This window comes from Dendropsophus ebraccatus, chromosome 5 (genome assembly GCF_027789765.1).
Source record: "Dendropsophus ebraccatus isolate aDenEbr1 chromosome 5, aDenEbr1.pat, whole genome shotgun sequence".
NCBI lineage: Eukaryota > Metazoa > Chordata > Amphibia > Anura > Hylidae > Dendropsophus > Dendropsophus ebraccatus.
In genome coordinates, this window is record NC_091458.1 from 143805216 (window position 1) to 143825960 (window position 20745).

Below are 20745 nucleotides of genomic sequence, written 5' to 3' on the forward strand. Positions count from 1 at the left end.
GAATAGGATAAGGGGAGCTGGGATCAGAATGCACTAATATTCAGCGATTAGAGGCTGGCTCTGACTTACATTTATACTGGATCAGGAGCCCGGACCAAAGGCTGATTGGTCCGGCCTCCTGAATCCAGACACAATTCAGCTGCAGCACTGCAGGCTGAGTGGCAGAGCGATCCGTCACTCAGCCTGCATTGAAGCTGCTCAGCTGAGTGCCGGCCGGTGGTCACGTGACCACGGCTACCCTGGTTGTCAGGGACGCCGTCGGGTCTTCGTGACGTCACTCGACTCTGGCGGGCGGAGCGGCGGCACGCTCCTGAGCCGGCCGCTGGAGCCGAGCTGGAGACAGACGCCGCTGGAGCCCGGGAAGGTAAGTTCCTGACACTTAGTATGTTATGTGAACTTTGTTTAAAATGTTCTGTTGAATTCTTGTTATCTTTTATACTTATGCTGTATATTTGACATATTGTCCATTTTATCTTGTAATATCAGTAACATTTCAAATGCAGATTTCCTTGCTGTCTGTCTCTTACAGATCTTTCCCCAATGGATGGTGTAAATGGTTCTCTTCAACGTGAAGTTTCACTACGTTCTGTAGTGAGGGTGCCTCCGCAGCATATTATTAAAGGTGTAAGTATCATAAAAATTTACATAAGAAATTCAATTTATGAAACAATTGTGCGTTTTTAAATGTGTTATACTTTTATTCATTGCATACATGAGAAAAGAAAACAAATCGTATTTGAATTAAGAAATAAGATGTGATCATTAATGGAGTTATGTCTGATTCAATTTATTAGTCATCATTTGTATTTTAGGATCTGAAGCAGCAGGAGTTCTTTTTGGGCTATGTGAAGATTAGTAACAAAGCTGAATGGAAAAGCCTTGATGATGCTGTTTGCCAAATCTTTCAGGTAAGTTTCTAATTTTACAGCTCTGTAGTTTATTCTACTTTTGTTCCAATGCCAAATAATGAGTCCTTTAATCATCTTTCCTTGTAGGATTATGTTAATCAAGTTAACCCAGGAGCTACATTAGGATTAGGAAGGGATTCTGTGAGTGGATACAGCCTTGGGCATGTGAAGAGAGATCTAGATGCACAAGCTCCTGGTACTCTCCTTTCCAGGAACCTGCGCAGCACTACAACTGTTATATTACACTTGAAAGGTTGTATGACAAGTCTATTTCGAGTTGGTGGGTTGTCTACATTTCATAATCTAAAACTGATATTTGTACTTTGTTTCTCTTTCTGCAATGTATTTGCTCAGGCCTGAAGGAGAGATGCGTTGACCTCCTTGTGTTTGAGTCACTTATCCCTAAACCAATGCTCCAGCACTACGTTAGCTTGTTGCTTAAGCATCGACGTCTGTTGTTATCTGGACCGAGTGGGACCGGGAAAAGCTTCCTAGCACATAGGCTGGCTGAGTATTTGGTGGAAAGATCAGGTCGAGAGGTCACTGAAGGCATTGTTACTGCTTTCAACATGCATCAACAGACTTGCAAGGTTAGTGATTTTCCTTCCTTTACCATATTTGTATTTCCTAATTGTAATTTTTATGGGGTTTTTTTGTACGTTATTATTGGGGACAACCATTTTACCTGAGCTGTTTTAACAGCATTTAGAAAGATTATTTTCAGCAAGCCCCATGGACGTAGGCAACAATGGGCAGGACCATCCCCATAGTCCTGAATTGAAAAGTTGTCTGGGTATGCTTTGTCGTCTTTGAAGAGGTCATTCCACAGTGGGAGGAAAATTAAGCTGTGTACTGTATGTATTCTCTATGTTTAACTGCCCTGTTGCCCCTTTTGTTTATAATCAATATGGACCCCTCATAATAGGCATTTAACAAGATGTTTACTTCTAGTTATCTATCTCTCTCCTATTTATCTATCTATCTATCTATCTATCAAATTAAAACAAATCAGCTTTATTGGCAGGTCTGAATAACATATTAGCATTGCCAAAGCAAACAGGAAATTATTAGGGATGGGTAGGGATGGGGAGTAGGGACAGAAGTCCATGGTATATCATAGGTGGCGGGATGGGGAGATACCGGGGTGAGGGTATTGGAGTTCATGGCATATCATGCTTTTCTCAGTCCTATGGCAGACAGTGACATATTGCCCGCTATAGTCGATGTGGTCTCTTCCTCAACCCGCAGGATGGGCGGTCTCTCTTCCTCCTTCATGGAGATGACATATATGAAGAGATCCGCCAGTCCCTTAAAGTGAGCTTCCCTCACTACTGAGTATTTGGGGCACCGCAGCAGGAAGTGGGCCTCATCCTCCACAGTCTCATGGTCGCTTTGCTGGCACAGTCTGCTGTCTCTGGGCTTGTACGTCTGTCGGTGACATCCGAATTTAATGGCCAGGCTGTGGTGCTCACGCTATAGTGGCTCAGGATCTTCTGGTCTCTGGGGTTGGGCAGTTTCATCAGATATGAGGCCAGTCTGTACTCCCTCTGTAGTCTCTGGTATATGGTCAGTTTCTGGGTTGCTCTTATGTTGTTCCTCCAGACACTGATGTATTCCTCTTTGCCCTTGTCAATCATCTTCTGGATTTGTATTTTGTAATACTGTGCTGGTTGGTGGCTTGGTCAGGTTGGGTTTGGGTGACTTGCTCTCGGGGCGGGGCTTTGTTTTCCTGGGGCTTCTTGGTGCAGCAAGGCTTTGTGATGGTAGGAGCAAGGACTGCTGCTGTGTCATTGGGCCGTGAATGATAGTGCCTTCTTGTAGACAGCAAAGTGTAGTGAGAAACCACCCAGCTCTGCCCGGCAGGTGCTGTTTGATGTGCTCCGATGGACCCGGAGTAGTTATTTACAGAAGTCAAGGTGGAAAACTTCTGTGGGCCCAGAGTGTATTTTATATATATACTGTATATATACAGTATATATATATATATATATATATATATATATATATATATATATATATGGGCCCCAGACTTTACTGCCATACAGAAGGATTGGGGCAATGGCAAATATTTTCAGCCGGACAGTCACTGGTGGTTTAAGATGGTAGAAGCGCACAAGGTTCAACAGGCTTTCCCAGCATACAGGCTTTACCGCAGTTCTCTCCTAGCTTGGTGACACTTCACCCCCAGCGCGCCCACTCCCCCGCCCCCCAACGGGACCAGTCCAGATGTCCCCCTGGCGGCGGAACATTCAAACAGGCCGGTGCCCAGTGCCGTGTTTATGCAGCCGCTGCTGCTGTCTCTGATGTCTTTCAGGATTTTTGTAGCTTGTTTAAAGCTCCCTGGCTTATTTCTAGGCCCAGGTAAGTGTCTGTTTCTGTGAGTGGGCCATTGTGTAGCATGAAGGAAGCATGCCCATCTGGTTTACATTTCTTCTTCTGGAACATGATCATGGTTTTTTTTTGGGTCGATAGGTAGTGCTGAATTTCTCCTGGATGAGCAGATGGTCTTGGAGACCTTTCTTGGTTGGTAATAGTATGAGAAGGTCATCTGCATACAAGAGAAATTTCAACTGGGTGTCATGGCTGTTGGGACCTGTTGCAGAGGAGGACTACAGGGCTGCTACCAGCTCATTGATGTAAAGAGAGTTGGGCTGAGCTGCAGCCCTGTCTGACACCACGGCTCTGCCGGAGATACGCTGTTTGTTAAGTATGACTTAACAAAAATGACAGCGGACGCTCACCTGTCCCGTCGCCCGCGCTCTCCGCTGTCTCCACATCCCGTCAGGTCCCGCGACGTCACCCTGCAGCTGTCATTGACCTCCAGGCTGTGGTGAGTGCCCGGGGTCGGTGGGGACGCGCTGTGGCGATCGGGTCGCGTGGCGCGGCCCCACGTGACCCGATCGCCCCACTCACTCACCACAGCCTGGAGGTCCATGAGAGCTGCAGGGGGCGGCAGCTGCTGCTTCCCCTGACATAGTTATGGTGTCAGTATCCCCGTTCCCAGGATAATACTGTTGCCTGTATCATGGTGGCGCAGTGTTCCCCTCTGCCCCCATGCTCAGTGTCCCTCAGAGTCCCAGCTACTGCCTCTATCTCCCTGCTGCCTCTATCTTATCTCCCCACTTCAGACTGCTCCACCGCAGTTCTCTCCTAGCTTGGTGACACTTCACCCCCAGCGCGCCCACTCCCCCGCCCCCCAACGGGACCAGTCCAGATGTCCCCCTGGCGGCGGAACATTCAAACAGGCCGGTGCCCAGTGCCGTGTTTATGCAGCCGCTGCTGCTGTCTCTCTTCCCCGCCGGGACTCCACTCTTTACATCCTTTTTTAAACATAACAAACATACGTTTGCCCTGAGTGACCACCTTTATACTGGGATATCTGTGTGACCCCTTTGTGCTGGGAAAGCTGAATGACCCCTTTCATGCTGATCTAGGTACAAAAATGGTGCGTGGCTAATCCATAAATGTTAGCGCTGCCCAAAAGACTCCAAATAGAGGCTGAATAAAGTAAAAACATTTATTAAAAGTGCACAATATTTACGCGTTTCGAGGAACAGAGGTCCTCTTCATCAGAATAGCAGTGCATCCCTTTCATGCTGGGAAAGCTGAGTGACCCCTATATACCGGGAAAGCTGAGTGACCCCCTATATACTAGGAAAGCTAAGTGACCTCATTCATGCCAGGAAAGCTGAGTGACCTCATTCATGCTAAGAAAGCATAGTGACCCCCTTCATGCTGGGAAAGCTGAGTAACTGACTTTATGCTGGGAAAGCTAGGTGACCGACTTTATGCTGGAAAAGCCTGGTGACTGACTTTATGCTGGGAAAGCTGGGTGACCGACTTTATGCTGGGAAAGCTGGGTGACTGACTTTATGCTGGGAAAGCTGGGTGACTGACTTTATGCTGGGTAACCAAATTTATGCTGGAAGAGCTGGGTAAATAACTTTATGCTGGAAAAGCTGTGTGACCCCCTCAAGCTAGAAAAGCTGGGTGACCCCTTTTAGTCTGTGTGACCACTATGCACCCCCTCCCATTTGGGGGTTATATGTTTAATCATTGAATATGTCAGTTATGTCACCGCAATTAAATCATATGTACAGATTGTATACACTTTTACTGTATTTTTTTCAGCATAATGATTGTTAAAAATGTTGTGTAAAAAAGTAATGTTGTGTAAAAGTAAGTATAATGTGTGTAACTTTTACCTTTCATAGGATTTACAACTATATTTGTCCAACTTGGCTAACCAGATTGACAGAGAGACAGGGCCTTGTGATGTCCCTTTAGTCATTTTACTGGATGATGTTACTGAAGGTGGAGCGATTAGTGAATTGGTGAATGGGGCCTTGACCTGCAAATATCATAAGTGGTAAGGGACAACTGTGAAATTGTATCCAATCTGTTGGTAAAATTTTTACACATTATTTATATAAAGCACCTGTCCACCTTTGAATAACCATGTTTATCGTATTAACAAGTGATCTAAAGTTGTTTAACGACTGATGACACCATCATTAAAACGAATGTACCATTAGGTACATTTGCTTTAACATGACCCAAGGATAGATTGGCACTGGTGCCGTGATCCAATTTTTGAACCGCGGCCTGGTTCCCGTGTACGGCGCCGATCTATCCACAGGTAATGGGCCAGGGCTGAAGCGCTGGAGGTGGGTCAGGCCGCCCCAAGTGGGAGGAATCCCCCGTCCCTCTTTGACGCGGCTCCGTTAGAATCAATGGAGCCGCATCATGGAGGGGCGGGGGATTACTCACACTGGGGACAGCCCGTCCTGCCTCCAGTGCTTCAGCCCTGGCCCGGTACCAGTGGATAGAACAGCAGTGGATAGAAACGGCCCGCGGTTCAAAAAATGGACTGCGGCAATGGCTTCCCTGCGCCGGCGCCGATCTATCCATGGGTCATGTTAAAGCAAATGTACCTGATGGTACATTCACTTTAATGCTCAAGGTACATTGCTGTGTGTAGGGAGTAACAACTAGTCTGTCTGGTTAAGTCCTTCAAAATATTTTCTGTAATTGCTGAAAAGTTAATCTGTGACTTTTTTCTAAAGTGTATCCTGGTTGCCTCTTCCTGCGCCTGATTAGTCAAGATTTATGCCTGTAAGCTTTGTTGTAAATCTGGTGTGGGGCATAGGGGTGGAGCTTTATGTAAGACCAGCAAATGGGTACACCAGTCTTGATAAAATTCCCCTGAAAAAGTTTAGTATTTTGGGGTTTATACACGCATAAAGGATCTGAAGTAGATTTGATGGCACAGGGATCAATGTGATCAAAATTACTGAGCACAGCATTTAATCTACAGCTTCAAATTTGTACCATCAATCTGCTGCAGATCCAGTATATCTGAAAGGACCTTAAAGGAAAAGTCCGATGAAATTTTTTATTAAAGTATTGTATTTCCCCCTGAAAGTTATACAAATTGCCAATGTACACTTATTCCCTGCACTAACTTCTGCATCAAGGCTTCGCTTCCTGGATAAAATGGTGATGACACATCCTGACTCCCAGAGCTGTGCGGGCTGTAGCTGCTGGAGAGGATGATGGCCGGGGGACACTGAGGGACACAGGGCACTGGAGGGACACTGAGCATCCCTCTCCTATCATCCTCTACAGCAGCCACAGCCCGCACAGCTCTGGGAGTCGGGTTGTGACATCACCATGTTATCCAGAAAGTGAATCCTTGATGCAGTAGTAAGTGCTGAGAAAAAAGCACTTTATATGCATTTCCTGTAATAAGTGTATATTGACGATTTGTATAACTTTTGGGGGGCAATACAATAATTTTATAAAAATGTTTGCCGGACTTCTCCTTTAAATCAACTAAATTAAACTCCTGTGGGATGTGCTGGAAAAACATGTCTCATCCATGAAAGTCCCAGCCTGTAACTTGCAGGATTTTCTGCTACCATCTTAAACAGTTTACCATTACATTCTTCATTTTCTGCTTTGTACCATGATGGGAAACTAAATGGATAATTTAGAGGCTGTCAGTCACAGTCCAAGGGGAATCAAGACCCTTAACAAAGAAATATGTAAAATCCGCTTTGGATGTTCCAGTAAATATTTAAGTTATCCATTAATAAAATTACCTGGTCACCAGAAAATAATTTTAAAAAGATTTCAACCTAAAAGAGATGCACTAATGGGCTATGTCGCCCAAAAGTATAGTTTGATAAAAAAAAAAGATAAAAATATCAAGTATTCCCGTACTTATGACCTGCTGTATGTCCTGCAGGAAGCAGTGTATTCTCTCAAGTGCTCTCTGCTGCCACCTCTGTACATGTCAGGAACTGTCTAGAGCAATAGCAAATTCTCATAGAAAACCTCTCCTGCTCTCCAGACTGGAAAGAGTTCACCACTTCCTGCAGGACATACAGCAGCTAATAATAATTTTTTATAGAAGTAAATTACAAATCTCTTGCACTTTCTGGCACCAGTTGATTTGAAAGAAAGCATTTTTTGGTGACCTATCCCTTTAATTGAGGATATATATATATATATATATATATATATATATATATATATATATATATTTTTTTTTTTTTTTTTAATAAACTAGCCAAGACTGAGAAAAGTTTGTGGCTACTGACAAAACCATACCTGCTCTGGTTCACCAAATGCAGGAAAGACTTATTTTTTTTATTTTTTTTTTTTTTTTTTTAATAAACTGCCCCAGAAGGTGTTACTAGCCACAAAGTATGCTCCATGTCGCACACCTTGTTTCCCAACAAAAAAAAAACAAACAAAAAAACAAGGACCTGCAGGCACAACTAATAAATCCAACAGACAGCACACACATGCCGGGCAAATAACCTGCAAACCCCTATGTACCCCTAATGTGAAATACAGTGGTGCCTTGGATTACTAGCACAATTCTTTCTGGGACCGTGCTTGTAATCCAAATTACTCTTAAACCAAAGCCAATTTTCCCATAAGAAATAATTGAAATGCAGACAATTGGTTTCACACCCCAAAATAATGATTTTATATTCTGAATAACATGTAAAAGAAATGAATATTTTAGAAACAGCTGAATATATCAAATTATAAGTTACTGTACGGTATAGCAATCAGCATGTGGTGTATAATGTATACTATGTGCATAAGAAAGAATAAACAGCAGACTTTTGTAGATACAGGATGGAAATGATCCCCATAATGCAATAGTGTAGTACAACAGGCTAGAATAGAGAAGCAGGGCTGCTGTCAGAGGACTGTGTGGTCACATGACAGCAATGGGGAAGGGGTGTGTGTTCAGCATCGACCAATCAGAAAGTGAGAGTCACAGAGCTGTGCAGGAGGACAGTGACAACGTTTTCTATACAGCAGGCTGTATAGAAATGACTGTATATTGTTTAGTGGAGTGTAAGTGCAGGCACATTGTAGCGGGACTCGCCAGAGGTATGATTGGTGATGGCGGCCAGAGCAGAAGAGCAGCCGCTCTGCATGTGCATCACTCCCAGTCTGCAGGCATTAGCCCACCACGGTGCAGGGCCTGCCCTAACAGGGAGGGAATAGTAACCTTACATTTAAAACATAAGGATAAAATATTTTATCAATTTAGTTTTCGTTAGCTTAGGCCACAATAAGAGAATTTTTGCAATACACAGTAAAGGGGAAGTGCATAGTTTTTCTTTTTCTGTTTAATTGACACACATTACAAAGTTATATAACTGTGCAATGAGTGTTAATAAGCGGTCTGCTCCACCCCCCCCCCCCCTCCTTCCCACCCCAGACAATCCCTCTGGAAGTTAAATAAAGTACTGTGTACATACCAAATCACTGTCGACCCTGTCCTCTTCTCCCGGGCACCATCTTGGTTCAATGCTGTCACAGCAGGGGGCAGTCCTGGTCTCCTCCCTCTTTGCAGTTTTCCACAGCAGTGAATGGGAGAGGAAAACGCTGCTGGTGCACATGCATACCAGCAGCCTTTTCATTGGCTGGAGCGCATCACATGGCTTCCAGCTTGCTCAACCCAGACCTGGAAGTAAAGACGCTGGCCAAAGATAGAGGGGAGGCGGAAAATTTGAACGGTGATCGTCACTGGAGGGATGGTAAGTATATTTCCTGTGTGTCTGTGTTTTTTTTTTTGTTTTTTTTTTGGGGGGGGGGGGGGCAGAGTACTTTTTTAATATGCTAAAATGAACTAGTTTTTTCCTCCCACAGGCACCTACACAATTATTCTGTCCCAGTACTAATTGTTTGTATTACTACACTAATGGGATTCCTTATATTTCAGAATAGGGGTGCATAAGGGTTTGCAGGTCATTCGCCCGGTGTCCTGGACACAGGACTGAGCTCATGGTCCTTTTTCTGTTTTTGATTGTCCCTTTTCACTGTATGTTTTTTTGTGGCCTTGTCTGTAGATTTTCACTTATAATTACAATTATTTTTCTGTTCTAATAGCATTGTTTGGAAGTTCATTCCAATAGCGTGCTACTTTTTTTTTTTTTCTGTCTGTTAGTGTTATATGGTATCTATGCGCTGTCTATTAGTCTAGTCTAGGGATGCACGATGCACCGAAATATCGATACTACTATCGATATTTCGGGCAAAAAAATGATTCTGTACCAGGATTTCCTGGTATCGATACTTTATATTAAGCTGCCTAATAACGCAACTTAACATAAAGTATAGAGCAGAGAACACAGCGCCGGCCATGTTCTCTGAGTGCTGCCCTCTGCCCCCTGGTGTCACCTCCTCCTCCGCCCGCCCCTTCCTCCGCTCACTGCAGGGATAAGTTATAGCCGTCACACAGCGATCGCTAGTGCCGGATATGTAACTGTGCAGATGCCGCTGTCACACTGACAGCGGCATCTGACCCATCCTGAGCCTCTCCAGAAGCAGTGGGGGTCAGCTACTATGTGTAGCAGACCCCCGCTGCTAATGACCCGCAGCCTGTCACACCTCAGCCTCCTGTCCCTCCTGGAATGCAGCCGGTGTGAGGAGCTGCGTCTAGGGCTGCGCTTCTCAGTGGGAGGTTGGTGAGACTCTGATGCCCGCTTGCTCTCCGTCCATCCGCGGCGCTGTTTCTATGCATATTCATGTATGCACACTCTCGGTGGCTGCGCTTCCTGACCGGCCTGAGTGTGCACACATGAGTATGCACGGAGGAACAGAGTCCTGACAGCTGGGAGCTTCCCGGAGCTGAGGGGAGGGGGGATTTGTAAAGGAAGCTTATTTAAGGTGGAACAGACAGCCGGAACCTCTGCCAGCAGCAAAGGTTAATCTTCCTGGTGGCCGAGGTTCAGGCTGTCTGTTCCACCTTAAATAAACTCCCTTTACAAATCTCCCCTCCCCTCTGCTTTGACAAGCCTCATGCTTTGAGTGTCCACAGGTACCGCAGTAAGTGAGAGCAGGGGATGTGTGCAGACATTGCAAACATCCCTGCCCTCTAGGGTGCCCCCACATCCCTGCCCTCTAGTGTACCCCCACATCCCTGCCCTCTAGTGTGCCCCCACATCCCTGCCCTCTAGTGAGCCCCCACATCCCTGCCCTCTAGTGTGCCCCCACATCCCTGCCCTCGAGTATGCCCCCACATCCCTGCCCTCTAGTGAGCCCCCACATCCCTGCCCTCTAGTGTGCCCCCACATCCCTGCCCTCTAGTGTGCCCCCACATTCCTGCCCTCTAGTGTGCCCCCCACATCCCTGCCCTCTAGTGTGCCCCCCACATCCCTGCCCTTACACCCTTGCCCCCTGACAGGAACTGACCTGCCAGGCAGAGTAACTCTCTCCTGTCTGTCCAGACCTGGCAGCCTTCACCAGCTCCCTGCAGTGTGGGGGTTGTAGTCTGTACCCAGTGGCAGAATAAATGTACCCTGGGCCCCGGGCTGTTCACCCAACCTGCCCCCCCCCCCCCCCCGGTCAATCCGCCCACATTATAATCCACTACTGCCCCCCCCCAATGCTGTCCCCAATAAACACTGCCTGCCTCCCCCCCCCATGCTGTCCCCAATAAACATAATGTTTGGTCCCTTGCTGCACAGAGGATGTCAGGAGAGGAGGGGGCTGATACTATAGGAGAGGTCACAGCAGCACAGAGAATGTCAGGAGAGGAGGGTGCTGATCTTATAGGGAGGTCACAGCAGCACAGAGGATGTCAGGAGAGGAGGGGGTGATCTATAGGAGAGGTCACAGCAGCACAGAGAATGTCAGGAGAGGAGGGGGGTGATCTATAGGAGAGGTCACAGCAGCACAGAGGATGTCAGGAGAGGAGGGGGCTGATCTATGGGGGGAGGTCACAGCAGCACAGAGGATGTCAGGAGAGGAGGGGGGTGATCTATAGGAGAGGTCACAGCAGCATAGAGGATGTCAGGAGAGGAGGGGGTGATCTATGGGAGGGTCACAGCAGCACAGAGGATGTCAGGAGAGGAGGGTGCTGATCTTATAAGAGGGGGGTGTTGTATTTTTTTCGAGGTATCGAACTGGTATCGAGTATTGAACTAAAAAATCGAGTATTTGTATCAAACTCAAAATTCTGGTATTGTGACATCACTAGTCTAGTCTATTAGTGGTGCCTGCTGGTCTTTGGTTTGTTTCCTTTCTGCACTAAGGGAAACAGGGTGTGCATCATTGAGACTAGGTTGTTGTCAGTGACACATTTTTGGGGCAATTTATTCATTATTAAAAACAAATAAGTCTTTCCTCCATTAATTCAACTAGAGCAGGTCCAATTTTTTCAATGGGCACAAATTTTCCTTTCCATTCGGCAGGTGATGCAGTTATTGTTCAAAAAAAATACTTTTAAACTTGAAGCCCAAGCCTTAACGATCCAGCCCATGTGCTGAGCTGATACAGGTGGGGAATAAGAGGCAATCTGCCTGGAGCATTCCTAATGATGAAGAGGGTGGGGAGGAGGGACAGAGGGGTGGTGCAAAGTTAGGGCACAGTTACTCCCGTTTGGCACGGGCTTCAAGTTTAAAAGTATTTTTTTAGGACAATAACTGCATCACCTGCCGAACGGACCGCAGGACAGATCTTGGATTAAAAGCAGCTATCCGAAGGTACAGGTGGTTTTGGGGGGTCAGATGGTGGGTACAGAGTTGCTTTAACTGAGCTTGAGAACACAAGAGAAGATAGAAATAAATAATGAAAGTGTATATAGGACATACAACACCCATAGAAGTCAATGCAATACTAGTTTATTGAGAAGTCCAGGAAAACCCCTTTAACAGCTGCATGGACATTCTGGTTATTGTTCGTGCACTCCTTCACTTAGCGTAATTGAGCTATGTAAAGGACCCTGTGTAAATTGCTGATCAACTCTTTTATGGTTGATTCTAAGAATGCGAGAATAAATAGGTCCACACAAAAAAAGCTAAACAAAACGTGAACAAAAATAAGATATGCTTTGCTATATTGTCTTAAACAGTTTGGGGGTGGGGCTCGACTGCATATTATTTCTTCTAAATTTAATAAATATGATAACTTTCTACTAATGTTAAGTGTTTATCTTTTGGTTTAATTTGAATGTTGTAATTTTTTTTTGTTTTGTGAATTTCACCTACAGCCCTTACATTATTGGAACTACTAATCAGCCGGTGAAAATGAGTCCGAACCATGGACTCCACATTAGCTTCAGGTAAATAGTTTTTCTCTTTTTAAAGGTAACACTGAACTAATATCAAATCATCCAAGAGTCTGCATGTAACAGCAATCAGCAGGTGGTTTGCAGTAAATAAAAAATCCTTTATTTACACATAACCCTACAATGTGTAGTGTATGTATCAAGCGTATACTTTGATACTTTTGAAGACCTATTGAAACAATGAAGCATTGAAGTGGGAATAAGAGAATTTTTTTTTTTTAATGCTGTTACTGCAGAATCTTGGATTGACATAGTTCTGATGACACAAGAACAGGAAACAGGCAGCTGGTATTCTATCTGTAATGGGGTGGCCAGCGCAGTCACCAGATTTCAACCCCATTGAGCTGTTATGGGAGCAGCTTGACCGTATGGTACGCAAAAAGTGCCCATCAAGCCAATACAACTTGTGTGAGTGGCTTCTGGAAGCATTGGGTGAAATTTCTCCAGATTACCTCAACAAATTAACAGCTAGAATGCCAAAGGTCTGCCATGCTGTAATTTCTGCAAAGGAAGCATTTATTGATGAAAGCAAAGTTAGAAGTAGAAAATTATTATTTAAAAATAAAGTCATTATTTCTAACCTTGTCAATGGCCAGACTGTGTTTCTATTCATTTGGTAAATCATTTGATAAATAAAAGTATGAGTTTTCAGGGAAAACACAAGATTGTCTGGGTGACCTCAAACTTTTGAACTGTAGTGTATATATCTTTATTTTTGTTTAAAGTGCTGTGGATTGCATCTATATTTTTGGCCTTACTATAAAAGCATGTCAGAAGTAGCATAAATAAAAAAAGATTAAAAATTAAAAAGAGATTTTAGTAGAGTACGGTTGGGTTGCCAGTGGCAAATTTGCCATTCCTGGTGTTCTCTGACAAATGCCGTCCTGCAAGGTGTTGGACAGCCACACCTGTGGATGTCAGGCCCTCATACCATCCTCAAGTAGTCAGTTTCTAATAGTTTGTGCACAATCCATTATTACCCCACATAGTGGCCATATAGGGGTGCCAATTCAACATAGGAGCTCTGCACACGTTATGAGTGATTACAGTACAGTTAACTTCAGTGGCAAGGGGCGTCTTCTCTGATTGTAGTTGTTCACTTTCCTTGCTTCATCCAGCCCAGACTGACTTCTTTCAGCCGCAACTGAGCAGGGTTTTTAGCACACCATTCTACTTTATTCCCCCCCCCCCCCCCCCCCCCCGGGGTTTGCCGGCTTGCGCTTTGGCACTGGTTGTTCTCAGTCCGGCACCATGACAGAGCAGATGTCAGTACACAGATATCGGTGCCCACTAGAGAAATCTCTGGTCCTGTGGTAAGCCAGTTTAACTATGGTGGAGTTTCAGTACACACCCATATTTTTTATACTGACTGTCAAACCCACTGCCAGTGACAGATTTGACAAAAGTTTAATGGCCCAGATTTATTAAAGGGTGTAAAATAGAAGCTGGTGTAACTGTGCACGAATCACAGCTCATCTTTCACTTTACTATAGCTGTAAGTTGAGTACCCCCCCTGTGAGTGGTTGTTATGGGCAGTTTACACCAGTTTCTATTTTACACACTTTGATAAAACGCAGCCAGAATGATCGGGGACCTTTAGTACAATACTCAATGAAAGGTGTTACCTTGCTAGCAGAGCTTACCAGAAACCACCAAAAGGAATTTTGTGTGCAAGGGTCTGAGACATCGATATCATAAAAATGAAAGTCTATCTTTCTTTCTTTCTGTCTGTCTGTCCTGTATAGACTTCCAAATGCCTGAACTGTTTGACCCCAAATTTGGCAGGCAGATACATTGGGTGCCTGAGAAAGTTAGAGCGAAGGTCCCGTCCTTGCCAGATGTACAGGAGGGGAGCAGGATGGGAAAGAGCGCCCCATAGAAATGAATGGGAGAATCTCCACACTGCACACACAGGTGACATAATTAGTGCTGCAGCTCCCCAGCAGTAATGGCAGTTCATTTTCAAAGGGAGCTGGAATCTGATTGGTTGCTAGGGCCAGCTGCCTGAGAACAGATCCACAGAAATATATGGTAGACCACCTACTCCAACTATACAGTACAGGTATACAGGACAATACAGGTATACAGGACCCCAAAACTATACACTACAGGTATACAGGACCTCCACCAACTATACACTACAGGTATACAGGATCCGCCAAACTATACACCACAGCGATACAGGACCCCCAAAATATACACTACAGGTATACAGGACCTCCAAACTATATTCTACAGGTATACAGGACCCCCCTCCCCCCAAACTATACACTACAGGCATACAGGACCTCCACCAACTATATACTACAGGTATACAGGACACCAAAACTAAACACTACAGGTATACAGCACCCCCCCCCCCCCCCAACTCTACCCTACAGGTGTACAGCACCTTCACCAACTATATACTGCAGGTACACAGGATCCCCAAACTATACACTACACCTCCACCAACTATACTATACAGGTATACAGGACTTCCCAACTCTGCACTGCAGGTATACAGCACCTTCACAAACTTTACATACCAGGTATACAAGACCCCCCAACTATACAGTGCAGGTATACAGCCCCCCAACTATACACTACAGGTATACAGGACCCCTAACAACTATACACTTTCGGTATACAGAACCCCTCCACCTATACACTACAGGTATACACGAATTCCACTGATTAACTCATAGCAAGAAAGCGAAAAACGGGGGGAAAAAAAGGCGCTTTCTAGTGCAATATTGTATAGATGGTTTGTAGCAGCAGTGCAGAGATCAATCCCTAATGCACTCACCTTCTTGTGTTGTGCAAAGGATAGGCACAACACTATCTAGGGCTTCAATCAAATATCGCAGCTCAGCACAAGATCATCCACACAGCGTGTGGAGCACATAGACAAACAGCAAAGGAATCCTTCAAGGACTTAGGGATCCAACAATGATCTTCTAAGGTGCCAAGCGCAGATAAAAACTAGGACCGGGTAGTCAATGGTACATAGCCGCATATGCGGTTACCAAAATAGTAACTCCCAATCAAACTAGTCATAAAAACAAATAATTTATTGGTAGCAGCGACGCGTTTCGGCACCAGCATCCATAGGTGCCTTTCTCAAGCCTAACAACAACCTTAGATATCACATCATTTATACATGCATAGTACTACAAGTCACAGCACGGCACTTCCGGTTTCTCGGAACGCCGCAGATCCAATTGATTAACTCATATGAAACAATATCTTTTAGACGATTGCAGTTTCCTGTTAAGCACCATTTGCAATGACAATAAACAAGGCCCATGGCCGATCACTGCAGGTGGCAGCATAAATCTTGATTCTGCATGTTTTCTACATGGACATTTGTTTGTTGCTGCTCCAGAGTTGTATCAGGTAAAAATCTTTGTCAATGCACCTCGCAATAACACTGCCAATTTTGTATATAACCAGGCTGTATACAACACTGCCAATGTTGTATATAACATGGCTGTATGTATCACTGACATTGTTGTATATAACCAGGCTGTATGTAACACTGCCAATGTTGCATATAACATTGCCAATGTTGTATATAACCAGGCTGTATATAACACTGCTATGTTGTATATAAACAGACTGTATATAACACTGCCAATGTTGTAGATAACCAGGCTCTGTATATAACACTGCCAATGCTGTATATAACTAGGCTGTTCGCAGCACTGCCAATGTTGTATATAACCAGGCTGTATATAACACTGCCAATGTTGTATATAACCAGGCTCTGTATAACACTGCCAATGTTGTATATAACCAGGCTCTGTATACAGTCTGATCATATGACATCTCAGTTTGGCTTTTAGAATGTTAAAAGTTTTTAGTTTATTTCCGATGTGCATAAGCTGCAATTTACATAAACAGTGCAGAACTGTCGGGTATATAGGGCTCCTGTTGGTTTCCCCTTAGACAAAAAAAACACGTCATAGATTGGCCTCCTGGGCACCCTTGAAACAAATCTAATTAACACACCGACACTTTATACCCAAGCAGCGCCAGGTATATTTTCTAGTGATATATATGGCAGCATGATACACAAGACACAATCAACTTTAAGTTGTCGGCAGGTTATTAAAGTAATAGGCCGGTGTGCTAAAAGTGGTATTGTCTTCATCAAAGCTTGGTAGCTGCAAAGGTGCATAAATGCTGTGGCTTCAGTTTGGGCATAAAAGAAGACTGTAAATGTGTGCAAGGACTACTAAACCAAAGTGGTTCCAGGCAGAAGAGTTAGTCATAGACAAGGCATTTAGGTCACAAAACCAGTAATGGTAACCTTCTACAGAAAATAAAAAGTGTCTGAAAATTGGGTGAGGTAGTCCCATGATGAAATTTGCAGAGTAAGGCTATGTTCACACTATGTATGTGTGCGGCTGTATTTTTTATGCGGCTGTAAATGTGCGGATGAAACTACGGCCGTGGGAAAAAATAGACATGCGGCTGAAAACATACGGTCATTTACTTGGAAATCTGGTTCAACTAAAAATAACAAATAAAATCTTAAGAAAGTGATGCAAACACCTCTGGATGCATCTGGGAAAGCAGGGAAACAGTTTACATGAATCGCTATTACCAGGGGTTTGCGATCCTCTGCAGTAATGACGATGCCTCTCATGTTTAATATATTGAAATAATAAAACACATTTTCGTTGTAATAAAGTGCCTTTCATTGTTCAATAATTAAATTTAAACGATTCCATTATTTTGCAATTAAATATACTGTTAAAATAAATATATATATAAATAAATGTATATTTATATATATATTTATTTTTTGACAGTATATTTAATTGCACAATGATGGATTCGTTTAAATTAAATTATTGAACAACGAAACTGATTTTATTTAAATGAAAATGTGTTTTATTAATTAAATATTAATTAGTACAGGAAGCTCCAGTAAGCCGTTAATTCATATTGCCGGCAATAGAGCATTCTGTACTAATCATCACTTTACTTTAATTAAAACATCAAATGTTTCTTCTAATTATGTTATCACAATAGCATTATTAGAAGAAACATTTAGAATTATATGTGCGCTCAGCTGATTGGCTGATCGGCTCAGCGCACATATAAAGAGCCGGTCCGCAGCACAGTGACTTCATTGTGCTGCGGACCAGCGAAGAGGACACATCGGGGTGAGTATAGAGCTCTCCCCAGCACTGCACCCCTCCCAGCAAGGAAGGGGGGGCACTTAACCCCTTCCTTGCTTTGATGGGTGCAGTCTGACATCAGTCTGGCCCCCAAGGGGTTAAGGGGGATACAATACATCCTCCCTTAACCCCTTGGGGGCCAGACTGTAAGCAGCGATCTGTAAAGATGCTGCATACTGTAAAGGAGCACAACACCGCTCACAATGATGGGTGTTGTGCTCCTGGAAAGAGGATAACAGTGTCAATAAATAAAAGGCAATAAAAGGAAGATTATGTTCTTGTTCTTAAGACTGGCAGGGTTGTCAGCATTCGACCCATGACAATCTGCTTGTTATTCCCTATCCAGTAGAAAAAAATAAGCATTTTTTGGAAGTTTGCTACACAAATATACTGTGTGGAGAAGGTTTTAAAGATCCAACAAAGTCTTTAGAAAAAAAAGTACATAGATGCCAATATGTCTGTAAAAGCATTTAATACCATTGCCAAACAATTACACATTTGATCTTTATGAAAAATGTGCAGGGGAAAAAAACAGGGTAATGCTGCACTATCTTGCAACTGCACCACTAAAAGTATGGTGATGGAAAAGACAAGCAGCGTATAAAAGTATGGTGATCGAAAAGACAAGTAGCGCAAACGCTGAAGAACTTCTGACGCTCGCATGACACCCCAACTCCTTTAAACAGATGACTGGTGTGGGGTGCCAGAAAACGAACCCCTGTTGATCTAAAACTGAAGGCCTATCTTGAAGATAGATTGATTTAAAATAAACAAACAAAAAAAAACCCAAACAGATAAGCCCTTTTAGGCTAGGTTCACACTATGTAACTGTGCGGCTGTATTTGCGGCTGTAATTGTGCAGCGGTATTTTTGGTGGTTCATGCGTACGCTGGAAAGTATACGATATACGGCTGCACAGTGCACACTATGTATGAATCTACGGCCCTATCGTAAACGGACCCGTAAAAAATGAACAAGACCATTGTTTGCGGCTGGAAATGCGGCCGTGGATTGACAGGCGCTCCGTACGGAGTACTTCAAAAATAGCCGGCAATGATGCCGAATGCTGATGCCTCTAATAGTTAATATATTAAATTAATAAAACACATTTTCTTTGTAATAAAGTCCCTTTCGTTGTTCAATAATTTAATTCTAACAAATCCATCATTGTGCAATTAAATATACTGTTAAAATAAATATATATATAAATAAATGTATATTTATATATATATATTTATTTTTTGACAGTATATTTAATTGCACAATAATGGATTCGCTAGAATTAAATTATTGAACAACGAAACTGATTTTATTTCAACGAAAATGTGTTTTATTAATTAAATATTAATTAGTACAGGACGCTCCAGTAAGCCGTTAATTCATATTGCCGGCAATAGAGCTTTCTGTACTAATCATCACTTTACTTTAATTAAAACATCAAATGTTTCTTCTAATTATGTTATCACAATAGCATTATTAGAAGAAACATTTAGAATTATATGTGCTCTCAGCTGATTGGCTCAGCGCACATATAAAGAGCCAGTCCGCAGCACAGTGACTTCATTGTGCTGCGGACCAGCGAAGAGACAACATCGGGGTGAGTATAGAGCTCTCCCCACCCCCTCCCCAGCACTGCACCCCTCCCAGCAAGGAAGGGGGGTCACTTAACCCCTTCCTTGCTGGGATGGGTGCAGTCTGACATCAGTTGTTCAACAACTTTCGTTGTTCAATAATTTAATTCTAACGAATCTATTATTGTGCAATTAAATATACTGTCAAAAAATAAATATATATATAAATATACATTTATTTATATATATATATATTTATTTTAACAGTATATTTAATTGCACAATGATGGATTTGTTAGAATTAAATTATTGAACAATGAAAGGGACTTTATTACAAAGAAAATGTGTTTGATTAATTTAATATATTAACTATTAGAGGCATCAGCATTCGGCATCATTGCCGGCTATTTTGAAGTACTCCGTACGGACCGCCTGTCAATCCACGGCCGCATTTCCAGCCGCAAACAATGGTCTTGTTCATTGTTTACGGGTCCGTTTACGATAGGGCCGTAGATTCATACATAGTGTGCACTGTGCAGCCGTATATCGTATACTTTCCAGCGTACGCATGAACCACCAAAAATACCGCTGCACAATTACAGCCGCAAATACAGCCGCACAGTTACATAGTGTGAACCTAGCCTAAAAGGGCTTATCTGTTTGGTTTTTTTTTGTTTGTTTATTTTAAATCAATCTATCTTCAAGAAAGGCCTTCAGTTTTAGATCAACAGGGGTTTGACTTCTGGCACCCCACACCAGTCATCTGTTTGAAGGAGTTGGGGTGTCATGCGAGCGTCAGAAGTTCTTCAGCGTTTGCGCTACTTGTCTTTTCGATCACCATACTTTTATACGCTGCTTGTCTTTTCCATCACCATACTTTTAGTGGTGCAGTTGCAAGATAGTGCAGCATTACCCTGTTTTTTTTCCCCTGTACATTTTTCATAAAGATCAAATGTGTAATTGTTTGGCAATGGTATTAAATGCTTTTACAGACATATTGGCATCTATGTACTTTTTTTTCTAAAGACTTTGTTGGATCTCTAAAACCTTCTCCACACAGTATATTTGTGTAGCAAACTTCCAAAAAATGCTTATTTTTTTCTACTGGATAGGATTGTCATGGGTCGAATGCTGACAACCCTGCCAGTCCTAAGAACAAGAACATAATCTTCCTTTTATTGCCTTTTATTTATTGACACTGTTATCCTCTTTCCTCTGCATTGTGCATAACTTACGGAGATGGGAATACCACTTTAAGGTCATGACCTGTTTTGACCTTAAATGGGTTGTCCCCCTAAGAATATTATTTATGGTTAAATTCAGCCCCAAATGCTTAACATTTTTTGTGTTGACACTTCAAGGGAAACTGTCAGCGGTTTTTAGCTACCTAAAATGGTCTTATAAAGTCATGGGGGAAGGGTAGCGGAATGATAACATTGGTCACAGTCATGTAGCCTGCATGGCCAAGAAAAATCTTGTTTGTGTGCTCCACC

General features: G+C 43.3%; 1 protein-coding gene across 4 annotated transcripts in view; it reads left to right on the forward strand.

Annotated features, from left to right (window-relative positions):
- The window catches only part of NAV1 (neuron navigator 1), a 300773-nt gene that overhangs the window by 217912 nt on the left and 62116 nt on the right, over positions 1 to 20745 (forward strand). For all 4 annotated transcript variants that reach the window (XM_069971515.1, XM_069971517.1, XM_069971516.1 and 1 more), the window contains exons 21-26: positions 530 to 624; positions 813 to 908; positions 996 to 1161; positions 1263 to 1498; positions 5123 to 5277; positions 12433 to 12504. In XM_069971515.1, the coding sequence (XP_069827616.1) occupies positions 530 to 624; positions 813 to 908; positions 996 to 1161; positions 1263 to 1498; positions 5123 to 5277; positions 12433 to 12504 (820 nt within the window). The remainder of the gene's footprint in view (positions 1 to 529; positions 625 to 812; positions 909 to 995; positions 1162 to 1262; positions 1499 to 5122; positions 5278 to 12432; positions 12505 to 20745) is intronic.